Source organism: Anabas testudineus, chromosome 19 (genome assembly GCF_900324465.2).
Source record: "Anabas testudineus chromosome 19, fAnaTes1.2, whole genome shotgun sequence".
Taxonomy (NCBI): domain Eukaryota; kingdom Metazoa; phylum Chordata; class Actinopteri; order Anabantiformes; family Anabantidae; genus Anabas; species Anabas testudineus.
Window position 1 is genome coordinate 13,414,550 of NC_046628.1, and position 18,100 is coordinate 13,432,649.

Genomic DNA, 18,100 nt, shown 5'->3' on the forward strand with positions numbered 1-18,100 from the left:
ATGTTATTCATTAAACAGAGCCTTGTCACGCTGAGCACTTCTCTGTGTGCGTTTTTATCTTAATCAGGAACCGGGAGTCTTTGGTCTTCATCAATCCTGAAGTTGGAGGTTGGAGGTATCGGTGGAGGTCCGTCAGTCAGACACACGCTAGTGTCACAGGCGTGCTGGGAGTCGTCTTCTTCAGGTTCACCTCGGCTAAAAACCTTCATCAGTGACTCGAGCTCACAGGAGCAGATATGTGGTGAATTCAATAGGTAAATCCTCTTTTTTATATGGTTTTGTCGTTTATCTTTACATCTGTTACTCCGTTAGATTATATATTTATCAACACCTGATGTCATCACACTGTGGATTTCTGCAAGCAACTACTGGACAAGCATTTCAAAAAACAGACTTCTACTAGTGCACAACAAACATACATTTCCACGAGTACATGTTGCATGTATAAAGAGCAATAGAGACTCCACCAGTGTCCCTGGTTTAATGAAGGCTGTGATGGTAAACAGATGGGTGTGCTGAAGTGTTTCAATCCCTTAAGGAGCCTTAATAATAGTTTTTAAGAGCTCTTACATTGTGTTTACAGCTCTGCTTAGAGCAGTAATCAAAGTTAACTGTACAGTGTATGTGTTATTATCTCAAAGGACAAAAAATTAAAGTACAATGTGGTGAGCTTTTTAAAATGGATTTTAAACGTGTGAAATTTGTTTCAGCACCGATATTTTAATTTGAAATTAAAGGACACCATAAAAGTTTCAGTGACAACAAAAACAGCTGTTTTAAGCAGCTGTAAACAATATTTCTATATTTAGAAACTCTGTCAACAGTCAACATAGCAGTCAACAGTTTTAAAATCATTATTTAGCCCATACCGTTTCACTGTTCAGTTTGTATACACTGCCCCTACGTGGTCAAAAAGTCAGATATTGCAGGTTTAAAGATCGATAAAGTTGTCAATTTTTTTATTTAGCAGTAATAATGTCCCATTTAAAATGAAGGTAACTGAAAAAAGAAGCTACATCTTGCCGTCTTGATCGTATTGTATTTATATGCATTTATAAAACACAAGTTAAATATTTAATTTACCAATGTGTCATTCTTTTTTGTTTCTAAAATGACAAAAATAGGCCCACGTAGCATAACATTATCCATAAACAGAACTAAAACACAGACAACCCCTGTCTACAAAACATTTCATCACAAGTTCCACTTATTCAGTGTTTTTCAAGTTTCAAAGCTCTTGTGTTAAACAGTTTTAAAGGTCAAGAATGAACCTTCAAGCTCAGCCTGAATCCTGATTAGTTGTCAAACAGAGTTTCGTCTAAATTAACAGTGCAATGCAAACAATTTATGACGATTACAGAGAAGAATAGTATAATAATAAAAGTATTTTGTTTCCTGAAATGAAAAACTGGAGCTGAACACTGGTTGGCATTTCTTTAATGGACTAAAACAGAAAACAATAAATTATAAGAAATCAGGATAAATAAATATTTTGCTAAACAACAGCAGTAAGAAAACAGACTTAGAAAAAAAAAAAACATTTATATGGCAGCAAACTGAACAAATGATTTTTCCAGTAGATATCTTCATGAAGTGTTTTAGTACAGGACTAGATTTAATCCATATCTGGAAAACAAACAGACTGGTTGGTTGTAAACTAAATGTTTAGAAACACATTCGTGTACGATGTGATTCTTCCAGTAGCTGTCCAGCATTTTAATTTCTTCCACTGTAATCTGCTTTTCTTTTACAGTGTGTACAAAAGTTTTATCAAACATCAGTAAGTGTTTTTTTCTCACTGCCGTTAATGTTTCAGTGTTTACACATCAGCCACATTTAATTTCATGACTGAAAACATTTCCTGCTGTTTTCATGTTTCCTAGCTAGTGGACTAAACACAAACAGTCTGTATGAAATTGGTCTGAGGTGATACGGACACACCGCAACTGTCATTATAGTAGATTTTTACAGGCGTGGGAGTCTTAACCAGAGAGTGCTGCGATGTTACATCACTGCACAAGTAGGATTTTCAAAGGATGGTGTTTGAAGATGAAGAAGCAAGTCTATGATTGAATGGTGTGCACATAGGAAATGAAACTTTAAACATAAAATCAAACCTGTAGAGAGAGACGTTGGTGCTGAAGGTGCAAAGGTTCAAAAAGTGCCAAAGGAAGAGCCTCTTTAAAAGCTGAATCCTCTGTGCCAGGTCCTCGTGTCACTGCAGCCAGAGTTTCAGGTCCATCTCCAGGTGGCTGCATTGACAAGTTGAACATGTGCTTGTTGTTTCGAGGGTTAATCCTCAGCAGCTCTACAGCCCCTTCAGAGACGACACCTTCTTCTTCCGAGTAGCCAGCATTTCGTAGAATGGGTCTTTGCTGATGGCAGCTCTGCATGTGGAAGATGCAGATTTAAAGACTTTCCGGAAACCATCATCATCATCACCATACAGAGAGTTAAAACGTGACTCACTTGATGCTGTTGATCCATTCGTCCTTCTCCTCTGTGGTTGGGGCAGAGATTCTGTAAAACGTGTGGTTTCCCTCTACGACGCGGCCGTCCGCTTCCGTCTTACAAGCCTTGATCACCTGATCTTTGTGGTCGGGGATAAAGAGCTCAAAGCAGTTCTGGAAGAAGGCAGGAACAAACGAGTCGTGAGGTTTTTGTCAACAGGAAACACCTGAACTGAGGTGTGTCTCGGCCGGAAAGAATAAATAGACTTCATCATAACAGAGGATGTTTTTGTATTGTTGTATTAGATGGATGTACCAAAGTGGACAGAGTCCATTTAAACTGCTTGACTTGTGTGATTCTGTGCTTCTCACCGGTGAGTATTTTAACTTTTTGGATATATTATATATTTATAGTGTATTTTTAATTTGGCAAACCGTCTTACCTTAATTATAATTAAGATATATATATATATAAAAAACTCTCTCTGCCCTGACATGATTAAGATAACGATTTATGCAGAGGACATTTTTAAAAGTGTAAAGAACTTACTGGTTTCTTAGAGTCCTCCACTTCTCTGATACTCAGATTTTCCAGTGGAATAATTCCTCTTGGTTCCTTATCCTTGTAAATGCAGCAGAGAGAAAATAAATTACAATGTGAGATCCATGTAACTGTTGCCATTCTAAGTATAACTTCTCAAACCTTCAATTTTCAAGATAATTTTCTTCTTACTCTGCCATGCAGTCAAAACAAAAATTACTTACAGTGGTGTATTCAAAGTAGTAGAGGCAGTTATCTGTGAGAATAAACCAGCGTCTCTTCCAGGTCTTAACTCGTCCACCTGCGACAGAGGCACAGATGAGTGACAACTTCAGTCACACAAACTGTGGTTGTTAGAGCTGGAGCAGAAAACTGGACTTCATATGATGACAACTTTGAATCACACAAAGCAGCAGATAAAACAATCTGCTTGCAAAAGCCAAGGTTAAAACTTGGGTCAGTGGCTGTTTCAGGGAGTCCAGCAGTTAGAAGCAGGTGTGAAAATATTTAATTGGCTTTTTCACATTGAAGCACAAGGTGAAATAAGATATGAAAATAAATAATCTGTTGTTATTCTGGCTAAAATTGTGATGTGAGGGTTGAATGTATGCAGCCAGTGGGAGTGAAAGGGCAGGGAGGAAGAAGCTTAGAGGCAAAGCAGTGCATCAAAGCTGGGGAGTTTAAGGGTACATACCTCCTGGAGTCAAAACCCATGAAACACAAACAAACAAGAAGAATGTCAGCAAAAGAATCGTAAAAAAACTAGAGTACAGTTTATTTATCAATTTGTCTTCATTTTTAAAGATGTTACAGATTCAGTCCACTAGAGGGCCTTCCAGTTCACAGTGACTTCTCTAAATCATAAAATAATTCCTATTGTACAAATTAAATTTAATACGGATGCACGTACCAAGTTTCAGTAGCCACCCTTCTCTGTCAGGGTTGAAAAAGGTGTGCGTGAGATCGTTTCCATCATCCTCTGGGATTTTAAAGGGTTCATTTTTGATGCTGTCGTACAGGTTCTACACAGATGGGAGATAAAGATAAGGGATATGGAAAACATCTAAGGAGACTGATGAAACTACTAAAACTGGGTTAAGAACTGTCCAAAGCATTGTTAAAAACTGGAAGGATAACGGGGAACCATCATCTTTGAGGAAGAAATGTGGTCGGCAAAAAATGATCGGTGATCACTTAAAGAAAAACAACAGTAAAACTCACGGCTATGTGTAATAGTGAAAGTAAGAGCATTTCCAAACAAACGTTCTCTTCTCATTGAAGGACTAAACCGCTTTGTAACCTTAAGAAAACCACTTATCACCGAGTCTAATCGGGGGAAAAAAAGCTTCAATTTGCTAAGGAGCATAAAGATTCGACTCTGGAGCAATAGAAGGTCATGTGGTCTGATGAGTCCAGATTTACAGATCATGTTCACACATTTATTGGCCAATACAGAGATCCAGACCCTAAACCCCATTGGGAATCTTTGGGATGTACTTGAGACTTTGTGCAGTGGTCCATCATCAATACAAGATCTTAGTGAAAAATTAATGCAACTCTGGACACAAATAAATGTTGGGACATTGCAAAATGTGTGCCATAATCAAAGCTAAAGGCAGTCCAACAAAATATTAGGGTGTGTGACTTTTTTTTGGGACGGGCAGTGTATTGGCTTAAGCTGCATCAATTAATTATTTCACATCAAACTAGACAAAACAAGACATTTCTAATTGTGGGCCTGTGTGTATTGTTAAAAGACAGACCATCCTTTAATCCTGACCTGACTAGCTGGGCTCTTTCTGTGTCTGTGAATGTTGGCCCTGTGCACCTTATTGTCCATTTGCATTGTAAATAAAGTGTAAACCACAGTCAAGCTGTTTGCATTACTTTAAAAATTTAAACAGTGACAAACAGAGTTGACATTTTAGGAAAAGAGTTTTCTCACCCTGAGCAGCTCCTCTGGGAGGTCTCCTCCGTCATTTATCCCTCTGTTCATTGCTGTGAATCTCTGAACGGAGGGTTTGTCCTTCACGTTAGGGTTGTGTAGACTGGTGTTCAGCATGATCACAGCGAACGATAACACGTAACAGGTATCTGTAAAACAGGTGAAATGTGTGTATTTTTTTTCTGACTTATAAAACAAAGTTTACACAGAGTTCAAAGCTGTTAGCTGAGTTCAACTGCAAAATTGACTCTGCTTACTTATTTCTTGTCCCTATATTTTCATTTTTCACATTAAATGGTCAATGCACATCTTTGGACACAATTACATTTTAAAAAACAAACTCAAACTCCAAACTCAATTATTTAAAGCTTTTGAGTAATTTGTAAGTAAGTTAAGTAAATTTGTTATTAATGTAATATATTGAGTTGTGATTACTGATTGTATTATGTATTTGTTTTTCATTTTACACTTGAAACCCATGTAAAGCACTTGGTAATTTTGTTTTGAAAAAACCTGTTTAGTTTATTACTCTATTTCCTCTGTGACACCAGGTGGGTGATGCCAAGATAGATGTGCAGCAACTATAAATTGTTATTAAAAAATGATTTTTTTTTTTTTTTTTACTTTCTAGTAAAACAACACACACACTTGTGTACCTGTGCTCTGAAAAACTCCAGGGTTACAGTGACAGTATCTCTGGGCAAATGCCTCCATCATGCGGTCAATCTTCTGAGCCTCGCCAGGCAGCCTGAAGCTCCACAGGAACTGCCTGAGAGCCTGAACCAGGTTCAGGTCTGTGAACTCGTGTAAGTCCAGAAAGGCGTGCAGAACCTTGATGTTGAAGTCATCCCTGCACGACACGAAAACAATCCCACACACACCCACATGTACACACACACACACACACACGGTAAACAGAACAAAAAAGGATCAAGAACAGAATTCAGCTCGGTTTGGCTCACTGAGTTGGCAGCTAAAACAGTTGGATGAGAAGTGATGAATCAGATAAAAACAGATTAATGGATGATCTCTTAAAACTGCTAATGCACCACATGCTCATATATACAGAATACTATAGCATACTGATGAGCCCCTGATTCGTTTTGGAAATCTACAAATATATATATATAAATAATAAAATGAATGATGGCTGAATAACTTTTAGCTGCATCAGTTTCACGGTTCAGATGGTGATTGATCACACTGTCATGACTTGGTGCAATACTTTACCTGAACACAACAAAGCTTTTCTTGCTATTACAAGTCAAAAAGTCTGTTGTGAAAAGTTCATTGGTTGGGGAAGAATAATGTTAGTATCACTCACCTCTCCCCCAGATAGTCCCCAATGGCGGTCTTGTTAAGCCCCTCTCCCTTGTAGAGAAACTGGGCAATGTCATCACTGGTGTTTTTCAGCAGGTTGCTGTCAATCAAAAATCGGATCCCCTACAGGAGGAACACAGTCCAGTGAACATCATACAAAAAAAATGCAAATGTACTGAATATGAAGCTCCTCAAAAGATCCTAACGGTGATCTAGAACTGCAACCATTAAAACAAGTAAGCTTAGTTGGTAGAGCCGTTGTCTGTAAACCCCAGGGTTACTGGTTTAATTCCTGGTTCCTCTGCTACATGTCGACGTGTCACTCAAACCCCACAGTAGTGCCGTCATCTACTGCAGCTGTCAAAACAACTATTTCCCCAAGGGGATCAATGAAGTATGTCATTATTAAATGTGTACTAGCATCATTCATTCATATCCCTGTGTACACGAACATCTACATTATGGATATCCTATGAAGCTATATCTAGAATACCAGTTTGCATGTGCACACACTTAATTACTGTTTGAGTCAGGTTTTAGAAGAAAAATCTCCATCGCTCGTTTCAACTCAATTTACCTCCTTCATCGGTTATATCACCATTATGAACTAAATCTCCTCTCCTCATCTTTAAGAACTTGAATGGACATTTTTCAGGTTTTATAGACTATAAATATTTAAATCACTGCAGCCTACATTTGTTTGTTGGAGTGCGAACAATCTGTTGTAAATTTATTCTCACCTTCTTGGGATCCATGTTGAACTTCTTTCGGCCCATGGCCATCTGTTTGTTCCTCTGCATGCTCTTCCTAAAGGACATTAACATACAACAATCTAAATAAGACATTTATTCTCAACCCTGAGGACACTCCCATACGGTTTTTCAGCTGAAGATGGTGAAGCTTTTGATATTTTGATATACTGTTCCTTATATATATCCTTATATATTCCTTATATATATACTGTATCCTTATATATATCCTTAACATAATTTAGTTTTTGTGGGTTTGCTTGTCTAACAAATTAAGCATAATAATAAAAATAATTAAACATAATCTACAATTTAATCTGTAACATAAATCTTTTGCTGATAATCTTTAGTTGCAGTCCTACATCCCACAAGGCAGAAGAATCTTGCTTTTCCAATGAATACACCTCACTACAACAAAGGATAAGTGGACTATACCTGCCTCCACACAAGCACAGAAATTGCTGTTGAGAGACACTTTACCTCTCTTCAGTCAGACCCAGGTTTTCAATCTCACTGGTCACCTCTGCTATCTCATCTTTCAGCCTCTGAGAGCAGACAGAGAGAAGTAAAAGGTGTAGAGGGGAAAAAAAACACAAAAGAAAAGGTTGGTTAAGCACAAAAGCTGTCAAGAAACAAGCACAGATATACACTGATAATTGTGTGATATCTGACCCTTTACATAAACCTCTGCTCTCACCAACAGCACATATGATTGCCCCAGATAAATGTACATGTCACTGAGCAACGCATTCAGACAAGCACTTCTTAAGGGGCAGACAACACAGTAAAACCCCAGAGAAGAATAGATGTGATTCACTCTCTCATTCCAACTCATTCTTCCTCTCAGCAGGAATTATGTGGAACAGCCGCTCTACAGAGGATCCTCTCTGGGAGCTGTAGCACCTGTTCTGGGGTCAGAGGAAACTACCCTTCCCCTGCGCTGACCCAGATTTATCAGTCTACTTCCCCTGATACCCTGTCCAGTCTGAATGTTGCTGGTGGGGAGACGGGGATATGCAGGATCAAAGACTTTGAGTAGCCTAGCAGAGCCACTCTGAGGAAGAGGTTATAGGAGAAACAGATGGAAATACACAGAGTCCAGCACAAAAGATAATGAACTAAGATAATTATAGAAGACAAGAGGCCGGTGTCTCCAGTTCAAGTGTGTGAAATTCAGGCTACATTACCCTCATCTAAAAGGTAAACAACTTCAGCTGTTTGAATCCCTCCATGTGCGTTTCTATGGTTACCCCCCTTCTGCGGGAAAAGCGTCATCTGTCTCCTTTACTGGAATATTTCATGGCTCATTACCCATCAGCCCTCAAGGCCAGACAGGGTGGGCTTAGAGGAGAGAAATGCCACATGAGAGTTTACCTCAACAATAAACTCCATCAGTCCACGTACACAGTGTCGCTGCCCCGAAGGTGTGTTTGTGTTTTGGATGTCCACTGTACTGACTGCTGTTGGAATCATTGGAATAATTAAATTAGATTCAATCTGAATCGAATGTGAATCTAATCCAAATTCTTCAGTTTGGGTAGTTTGACAGAGAATGAGAATATCTACTAGTATGATATTTTCTGTCAAAATCAGAATCAGTTTAATGGTGGATAAAATGCATACATTTGTTGACTTTCCAAAGATATTTAAAAGTCAGCAGATGTCAGATGTCAACAAACGGTTTGTATTTCCCCTTCAGTACATGAAGATATTCGGTTCATTTCTATTAACTAACTTATACTAACTAACTAACTAAACAGAAAGCAAAACAAAGATTTAAAAAGGTATTTTTTCATGAAAAAGTACTCCACATTCAAAACAACTGACAATGGACTTTTTCTGTCAAAACAGTTTCAACTCTACTGAAAATAAAGTGTTAGCCGTAGTCCTCAATGCCAGTTTGTCAGGGGTGGATGATATCACAAACATAACAAATAAATAGCCTAGACTAGTCAAACAAATGTATAAACACACACAATAGACATGCATGTCTAACAAAAGTGTGTCAAAAGCCTGAACATACACCAGTCAGCCACAACACTAAAAACACTGACCGGTGAAGTGAATAACACTGATCATCTTGTTCCAATGGTACTTGTCCAGTGATGATCATGGGATTTAATGTCTCGAGAGATGTTGGCAGGTGGTAGAAGAAACAACTAGCTGAACAATGTGATGTTCAAACAGAAAATATGGGAAGCAAACAGTGCACTGACTGACAGAGATTATTTCCATCTTCCCCCTTCACGTAAACTGTAAAAACGAAATGCTAGAGAAGCCACAGTGTTCACGGCAGGGACAAAAGGGAAAAAACATTTTGTCCAAGCACCAACCACATATGGCTGAAAACAGAAACTGACTGAAAGTGGAAGGGAAAGAATAAAAATCAAGCGCAAGTTAGGGATCCAATAGTCCTGAGTACAATACTTTGTATTTGTCCATTTTGTTGATTAAATAGCATACTTGACATAATCAAATAATAACCATAGCCCTTAAAATTGAGTTACCCAAATGCTGAAGGGAGGAGATGTCTCAGACAATATTTAGCTTACTTGAGATACTGACTTGCAGAGAGTGCCTAAACCCATCCATAGTAAAGTTTTATTCCTTGTCTGCATTAAATTACTCAAAGTATTAATGTTAATTAGTGACAGGTGATATCACCTGAAGCCAGCAACGCTTGTCATTTTAATCAGCAAAAGTGACCAAGGATAAGGAGCTGCTACCTGAATGTTTTGGACACTGGTTTTTGCTAATAAGACATGAGAGCTTTGTTACCACGTGAGTCTGGCAAATCTTTGAATTTTGCCAAGTACATATGTCAGAACAGAGTTAATCTACTGGTCCAAAGAGAACTCTGATACCAATAGTTAAGATCTGTCGGGACATATCTAGTGGAAGGAAGTAGAGGCACCATGAGTGCTGTTCTTACTTGTATGTCCTGCAGTAGCTCTTGTTTTCTGCGGCGGATGCTTTCCAGCTCCTGTCTCTCCTCTGGACTGAGGTCATCAGGCACTGAGAAGAGAGAAGTAAATGTAGCATGCAAATACTAAGATCAAATATTCTCTGTTCACACACACACACACACACACACACACACACACACACACACACACACACACACACACACACACACACACCAAAAATACACAAATGTGCAAAGGAAGAAGAGAGACCTGAGAGTCCCACCGGTGTGGGTCACTATGGCAACACCATCTTTCATATCATCAAATTACACCCCAACATCCAAATCTCAAACTGGAGGATGAAATCAACCCTTTTGTTTTATGTACACATACGCACAAATAATGTGAAACACGATGCTTATTGTAGTCATAATATCACTGCATTCAACTCAGTAAGGAGGAAAAAAAATATAATTTAATTAAAAGATTTGTATTTACCATAAAGTAGCAATAAAAAAAAAAAAAAAAACAGATCCTGTTTTCAAGACCATATAAACAGTGGCTAGTATTCTTTAACACCAATATGAATCTGTTTCACTGCTACGTTTAGATCTCTTGGTGGTAATGGTAATTATCTATTAGCAATAAACAATTCATGCAAGAAATTCTGTAGGTGCAGGAAAATTGGACACTGACACTTAAAAATGCAGATACTTTATCAAAGTAAAAGGAGCTGCAAATGAACAATTTTGTCCATGTGTGCAACAAAAAGGACAAACTTTCTAATCCAACTACCAATTTACACAATTTAGCCTATTGATATTTTTAAGCATATATGTTAAAATATTTTTAAAAAACTGTCAGTTGGAGAAAACATCTGTTATGTGGGAGTACAGTGGTTTTAAAATACAAAAAAGAGATACTGTTACTGTACTGTTTTTACAATTATGTTCAGCCATCATTGTGGGGCAATCCCAGACAACATGAAAGAACCATAACAGTAAAAACTGTAAAACCTCTTCAACATGTTAAGCTCAAATTTTCATGCCACTTTCCACCCCTCATATAAAACACACCCATAACTGTACATGACCAAGTGTTTTCTCTGATATAACTAAAGCTTATGTCTCTACAGACACACATAATATCTGCAAAAGAATGATAAAGTAAGGAGGGAAAAGGAGAGAGGAGGATCTGTCAGTAACCAACTTGTGTTTTTTTTTTTAAACACGGGCGAATCAAGACAAGAGAAAGACTCAATTCCAGTAACATGTAAGGGAATGCACCGCTGTAGAATTATTGTGCCGATCTGCATTTTTTGTTTCACATCTGAAGATTTTCAGATATCACACCTCTGTACTGTCAACTATAATTGCCATTCCTCTATACCACTGTAGCTACGTTCATATTAAAATGCTTCAACCTGAGGTAAAGCTGAAAAACTGTAAAACTGATGCAGTGTAACAAGGAGCCACAGAGGACAAGTCAAGCTGTGCTGCTGCTGTTTGTCGATCTCATTAGAGGAGTCACACTGAGATTCAAGTCGACTGTTCATTTCACTTTGCCATAATGACTAAGTGTCAGCCTCTGCACAAAAACTAGGAAACCAAGTGACAGAAGAGGAGAAGAAGCAAGTAGTGCAAAACTCTTCAAATGGCCAAATTATTATTTTAGAGAACAGACATTTGTTGGATGATAACATGATAAACATAATGAAAGTATGTCTGTACAAAAAGGGCATTTCCAACCACATAAAAACATCTACAATACCTCAAAGTTTCAACTACAGTACTCCACCTTTAACTCAATGCCAGGCAAATTCAGGAAAGGCCAGTGTGGTGCGACAGGTGCTGTAGCCTCAGATACTCATATCATTTACATACTGCAAACACACAGACAGTGACGCACTCACCCATTACACACAAATTCCCCTCGCCCAGAGAGAGAGGTTTAAGTAGGCCGGAGTAGCTCTTATTATAAACCTGAGGACCAGAATAACACACCATTGTGAGCAGTGAGGCAGTGAAACTGACATTAACACTAACTTCCTCCGTCTGGCTTTTCATTAAGAGGGGAAATAACAGCAAGTGCATTTATGATGGATGAAACACTGTCTTATTATCCTTCTCTCGAGCAGACAAAAACAAGAACACATATTTCAAACATTAATAAAAACACGTGTCTTCAGGCTCCTCAACTGGCTGCTCTGCACTGTAGTCTTGAGGTTAGGGCATTTCTGCTGGCAAGTAATGGGACACCTTGTCATAGCAGTGCTGCTGATGACCAGCTGCTCAGGACAACCAACATATCTAGGCTTCTGGTTTTCTCACTATACTTTCTTAGTTTCTAAATTTTGCTCTACATCACATCCTCTGGAAATGCAATCACATACGTAAAAACACTAATCATTCAGCCATTACCTAATATACATTCTGGCTGGGTTTCCGGCTCTCAAAAGGTTTCAGAGAAAGACGTGATAACACAGGCATGCACACACACTCATTCAGAGAAGTTTCTGCAGAATAAATAATGCAGAAGTTTTGATGACGCATTTAACTCCTACACATTTGTGTCATAACCATGAGATTCATACCAGAGTAAGGTTCTCTGTACGGAGAGGCTTCACCACCAGTCCCAGTGTTCCCAGTGTTAGCAGGGCAGTCAAAAAGTGGTTTAGTCAAAGTGTGATGCTATCTCCAGATTTTTTTTATAGCTTCAGTACACACCTCTACATTAACCACAAATTCCAGTACAAAACAGACTATTTCTTGCAGCCCAGGTTGGTGTTTCCAACAGCAACAATAATCCAGCTCTGTGTGATCTTTTCAATCCCAATCCCAGCGCTCTCATTCAGCCTCCCTGCCTCTATAATCCTCAAACACTCATTCCAGCAGTGGAGAGAGGAGGGGACCAGACCTGCAGCTAAATGAGGATGAGGACGAGTGTGTTTGTGAGGGGGGAACTCTTGAACTCATCTCTCTCCTCACTCCCGCCCTCTGTCAATCTGAACTCCTCCCTCCCTCAGTGAGCAGAGCATCCAACACAGGCTCCCCCATGTGGATACTGGTGTTGAGAGAGAAAGAGGGTGGGGAGGTGCAGCTTTGCATGCGTCTTTAAAACAATGTATGGTAAAGAAATGAGAAGGGTGCAGTATTTATCTCACCTCCTCTAGTCACTAAAATCCAAAAAATAAATTAGTAGACACCAGCTCATAAATATTCAAAGAAAAAAACAACATATCCCTCATTAAGCTGTCTCATTGCCTTTAGTTAGGTGAAACGTTTCGCTACTCATCCAAGTAGCTTCTTCAGTCTGAAGATAGTTGGTTAGAGGCCGCAAATTTATGCTCCAAGGCTGGTTTCACTCCACCCCTTGCCCTGAATAGGCTCGTTAGGTGAAACAAAGGATGGGGGGGATGTGAAGGATGTAATGATCACACCTCAGCCCACCCCCTCGTAACACCTAAATGGGTCGTTAAGTGTGTCCAACCTGGTGCAGGTGTGAACTGTTTCTGGCCTTTTTGGGGATAGATGAAAGGGCAGCATGATAAATAGAAGACAGGTTGTGTCTAAGTCCTCCACCTCTGTTGAGAGAGGGAGTGTTGATTTGCACATGCACGGCTTCCCTCACCCCTCTCTCAAACCACTTGTCCTCTTTGTCCAATATTTTAACGTCACAGTCCTCAAATGAGTGTCCTTTATCCTTAAGATGAAGGTACACAGCTGATTCAGGACCTGAGGTGTTACTCCTCCTGTGCTGTGCCATCCTCCTGTGTAGCGGCTGTTTGGTTTCTCCAATGTACAGTTCAGGGCATTCCTCACTGCATTGGACCGCATACACTATATTGCTCATCTTGTGTTTTGGAGTCCGATCTTTGGGATGTACAAGTTTCTGTCTGAGTGTGTTAGTGGGTTTGAAATAGACAGGGATGTTGTGTTTTCTGAAAATCCTCTTCAGCTTATCTGAAACCCCAGCCATGTAAGGTATGACCAGGTTTTTGCGTACTTCACGTACAGAGGGGACTTCTACAAACAGAGACACGGCTGTGCCATGGGTTCCCCAGTGTCACCCATTGTAGCAAACCTATACATGGAAGAGGTGGAGAAGAAAGCTCTCAACTCCTTCCCAGGGACGACACCGACGTTAAAATATTGGACAAAGAGGACAAGTGGTTTGAGAGAGGGGTGAGGGAAGCCGTGCATGTGCAAATCAACACTCCCTCTCTCAACAGAGGTGGAGGACTTAGACACAACCTGTCTTCTTCTCATTGTTTACTAAACAGGACGGCAGCTGACTGAAGACCCTAGGCAAAGCCTTTTAGATATAACTAGAAAATTATCCATGTTTTCAAAGATTTAAAGTTTTAGTGTCTGGCACCATTCACAAGCCCATAATTGTCCATTTAAGTATTCACAAGGCGATAATTGTCCGTTTCAATGCTCCCTGGCCCAAGGATAACAAGCTCGACAGAGTGATATAATGCTGTGGTTATGGTAAACTCCCTGTGACTGATCGCATTCAAGCAGCCTTAAGGCTCGAAGGTCAAATAAGTAGGGAGGAACATACCCAAAAGCAAGGGAAGAAAAGAGAAGAACAAAATGTGCTCTGACAACAACAAAAACACATTTATAGTGAGGAAATCAGAAAGGGTGGTCTTTTAAAGTTAAGTATCTATCAGGTGGAAATAGGCTATCAAAACTGACTAACAGGGTTGATAACTCTGTGAATAGAAAAATCTATGCAAAGCTAAGTACTGCTCGTAGTTATAACATATCTCACTTTACAGTCTCTAGCTTACATTTAAATCTATTCTAATAGCTTGACATTTGTTTTAAGCACATTTTGTAATATCATTTGACAGCTTGTATCACAAATAAGTCTAATTTCCCTACATTTCCTATCTGGTAGAATTAGATACCTCACTGTAAAGCACATCCTGAAAGAGTGGCTCAAAGTGTTAGAGGAAACACCAGTGCAGCGCAGCTGTGAGGAAACAGACTTAAAGTCAGTTACTGTATGTTTTCGTGGCATATTTTCTCTCTATAGTGACTTTCAGAAGTCTCTCCAAACCTTCATAAGTAGTGAAACTGAGCCAAGAAGTGCATGCAGCCAAATGTACCAAAGCCAATGTATTTTTGAGGGCAATTCCCTCATTTCCAACCAGTAAATGGGTGCATTGATTGTATTTATAGACCGAGTATAGAGTGGTGCACAATAAGCACAGGATCTGGCCTCAATTCGCATTAATAATAATGGATCCCTTGTGTCATTTGCCAGTTAATAAAGACTCCCAAAGGGCATTAACAGATCAGTCAGATGAGGACGTGTTGCATTCACATTACCAATGTGAAATTAAATACCAAAACACATTAAATTATGTAGCACTAAGAGGTAGTTTAGCTAGCGAGTTAGGCTCTTATTGAAGTTAACGTAGAGTTACTTTAGCTGCTAATTAGCTAGCATCTACTGTAGGTTAGCCCAGCTTAGTTTGTAGTTATAACAAACATTAAAGCGAGTTAGCTAACTTACCAACCCCGTCTTCCGACTTCAAAACCATGTCTACGCTGTTGTGCAACTCTGGGCTAAGAGAACAGCGATTAATTCTCACTTCACGTAACTTTAAACGTCGAAGTAGGTCCTCGTTAGTCGGACAGCTGCCGCTACACTGGCGGCTAATGACAACTGTCGGCAGAGACCGTGACGTAGGCGTGGCTTCCGCGGTAGCAGCCAATCAGAGGGCAGCAGACAAACCTCTGTATAACTGTGTGCTCATCAACAGCTGTGTGCAGAAGAAGAGTTGATTTCTAAAGAAGAGTCAGTAAAATATGTAAAGGCACCAACTATTATCTATGTTTTATCTTCAGATTATATGCATGCACATGCACAATGGAGAAATACAAAGTGTTTTGTAGGTATGTGTGTCTATCTGTGCAAGGGTGTCTGCTTTTGGCCTGGGTGTTTGTGTAAACGTTGGGCATTTTTTCAAGTTTTAGCACTCCACCCTGTTGAAAAGAAGCCTTGACGGTAACACATGTTTCTCTACTTTCGAGCAGGAAGCAGACTGAACAAGATATTAAAAAATAAAAAAGGTAAAGTGAAAATATCTGACTTGCTGAAAAGAAGATGGACATATGTATACAACTGGGTGTTAAGAGTGAGGAAGCACGCTTGATATCAGATGGCTTGTGGTTAAGGGAAAGAGGAAGGGAGAGGAGAGGATGTAGGGAACGATACAGGAAAGGAGGGGGAAAAGATTGCAGCTGTGTGCTTGAATCAGTGCTTTATTCAGAATTTGGACACACCAAAAACAGGATATGTTGAGGAGGGGTAAGGAAGAGTTGCTTCAATTTAACAGTTTAAAGGGTCAGTTCACTCAAGTATGAAACTCTGTATTAAGTTGTGAAGGACTAATTATTTGGTAAAATGTGGATAAATTGAGACATTCTCTTCCTGGAAAGACACATTTAAGTCATTGCAAACAAACTGTACTAAAGTGGAAGCACAGACCTTTTTCTACCAAGAAAAGACTCAAACTATCTGAATTAGCAGAGACGAGTGAGAGAACAAATCCACTCTTTCATACTTTTTCAAAAAATATTAATCTCATAGGCATCTATTGTATAGCCTGGTGAGCAAATCTGATTCACAGCTGAAGGGCTTATGTGTGTTAACGCCACTGTTGCGGAGGCCTTGAGGCTTATGGCACAAAAATAAAAAGGATGAAAGCAGAGGAAGTGACACAAAAAAAGATAGGGGAAGTCTAAAGTCATAAAAAGATGTAAGACAAATGGAAATAACCTGGTTGGAGTACTGTGCTGCTTTCATTGTGTACGGATGGCTTTTGAATGGGCGCATTGATAAAAGCACCTGAACAGAGGGAGAGCAGTGGGCAGAGATGGAGATTATGTCACTCCTGCACCCACTGGAGAGGAGGATCCTGGACCAGAGGATGCTGAGTGTGCGTCATGTTCTCAAATCAAGCCCACCATCTCACACAAACACACACAGTTTGTTTGACTCGTGTGTGTACATGAACACAAATGTCAAAAACACAGCATGGCACACACACACACAGACACACGGACCGCTTTATGGCTTGATAACTTAACTGCAAATCACCACGGCAACGGCACAATGATAGCACTTTGTGCCAGTCTTTCTCTCCATGTCTCACTGTGTTTGTCTGTCATTGATAGGTTAACAAGTCATATTAAGGCACATGTACGCCATATATTATAAAAACAGCTAATATCTGTAATAATAACAACAATGATACGGATTTGATGAAGCTCTTTTTAAACTCTCTGCAGTTCAGGTTGGTTTTAGTTCATTTGTGCATTCCTCTCTTGTTATTTTAAAGACATTTTTCTTATCAGCATAAGCTCAGCTATAACTCTGATTTTACATTTTCTTAATTTGACAATTTGTTAATCTAACTGTAAATAATAAGCTCCCTGAAACCCCAAAAGGTTTGACATATAGCACAGAAAATATTATAGAGTACCTCTATAATACAACATTATTTCCCAAAATACACAAATACAGCAGCAAATGTAAAATATAAAATGTATTTCTAACATTCTCCTGTAAACCAGTGAAAATATCAATAATTCGCAGTTTTAAAAAATGTCCTCCAAACATATTTTATAGTCTAGAGAGATTTGCATGATAAACGAGACACTGTGTGATTGCACCACTTCAACACCACTTTTCTCTGCTTGTCTCTAGTTATGAGTTATGCTAATGAAGAGAAAAAAATTATAATAAATAAATAAATGTGAAGCTTGTTTACTTACATAGGTACACCAGAATTAAACACAAACTCACAAACCTGAAGCTGCAGCAGGTGCTCCTGGTCGTACAGTAGGACATAGAAATGCCTGGAAACTAGAGGCACACAGTTCGCTAACAGTCCCCATCACAACACTGTGCGTATTCAAGAGTTGGGACAAAACGATGTTTGACGCTAACAGTATCCTCTCAGCATCTCCCGTCTTTATTTTCCATCTTAAGATGACATCAAACCAGCTGCTCTGATCTCAGTGAGAAGCTTCTTGAGAAATACCGGGCTTTAGTGTTTTCGCCTCTGTCTGCCACCAGACTCTGACAGACTCTCAGAAAAACACTCTCTGCTCTCACTCTCTCTCCTCCCTCCTCGTTCTTGTTCACGAGCTTGACCTCACTTTTGG

At 39.3% G+C, this 18,100-nt stretch overlaps 2 protein-coding genes across 7 annotated transcripts in view; one reads left to right on the forward strand and one right to left on the reverse strand.

The window, feature by feature from the left end:
• The window catches only part of LOC113156045 (CDP-diacylglycerol--glycerol-3-phosphate 3-phosphatidyltransferase, mitochondrial), a 24,736-nt gene extending 23,654 nt beyond the window's left edge, over positions 1-1,082 (forward strand). The window contains exon 11 of the mRNA XM_026350861.1: positions 68-1,082. The gene's annotated coding sequence lies outside the window, so the exon portion shown is untranslated. The remainder of the gene's footprint in view (positions 1-67) is intronic.
• LOC113156046 (cytohesin-1) lies at positions 931-17,855 on the reverse strand. 6 transcript variants are annotated; one of them, XM_026350863.1, is made up of 13 exons: positions 17,743-17,855; positions 9,938-10,020; positions 7,486-7,550; positions 6,997-7,063; positions 6,261-6,379; positions 5,593-5,786; positions 4,937-5,085; positions 3,902-4,013; positions 3,686-3,688; positions 3,216-3,292; positions 3,001-3,072; positions 2,470-2,624; positions 931-2,387 (listed from the first exon to the last, which is right to left on the reverse strand). In XM_026350863.1, the coding sequence occupies exons 1-13, from the start codon at positions 17,828-17,830 to the stop codon at positions 2,309-2,311; spliced, it is 1,263 nt and encodes a 420-aa protein (XP_026206648.1). In that variant the 5' UTR covers positions 17,831-17,855; the 3' UTR covers positions 931-2,308. The 6 variants fall into 6 exon arrangements, with proteins under 6 accessions (XP_026206648.1, XP_026206650.1, XP_026206649.1 ...); XM_026350865.1 differs by lacking the exon at positions 17,743-17,855 and adding an exon at positions 15,441-15,585; XM_026350864.1 differs by lacking the exon at positions 3,686-3,688.
• Between the last annotated feature and the right edge of the window lie 245 nt (positions 17,856-18,100).

Excerpts from the sequence above, each read along its gene's own strand:
- LOC113156046 (XM_026350863.1), bottom strand. The coding sequence starts at position 17,830 with ATGGGGACTGTTAGCGAACTGTGTGCCTCTAGTTTCCAGGCATTTCTA. Across the intron at positions 7,064-7,485 it reads CTGGGTCTGACTGAAGAGAG|GAAGAGCATGCAGAGGAACA; the intron begins GTAAAGTGTCTC and ends AATGTCCTTTAG. Across the intron at positions 2,625-3,000 it reads TGGAGGACTCTAAGAAACCA|AACTGCTTTGAGCTCTTTAT; the intron begins GTAAGTTCTTTA and ends GCCTTCTTCCAG.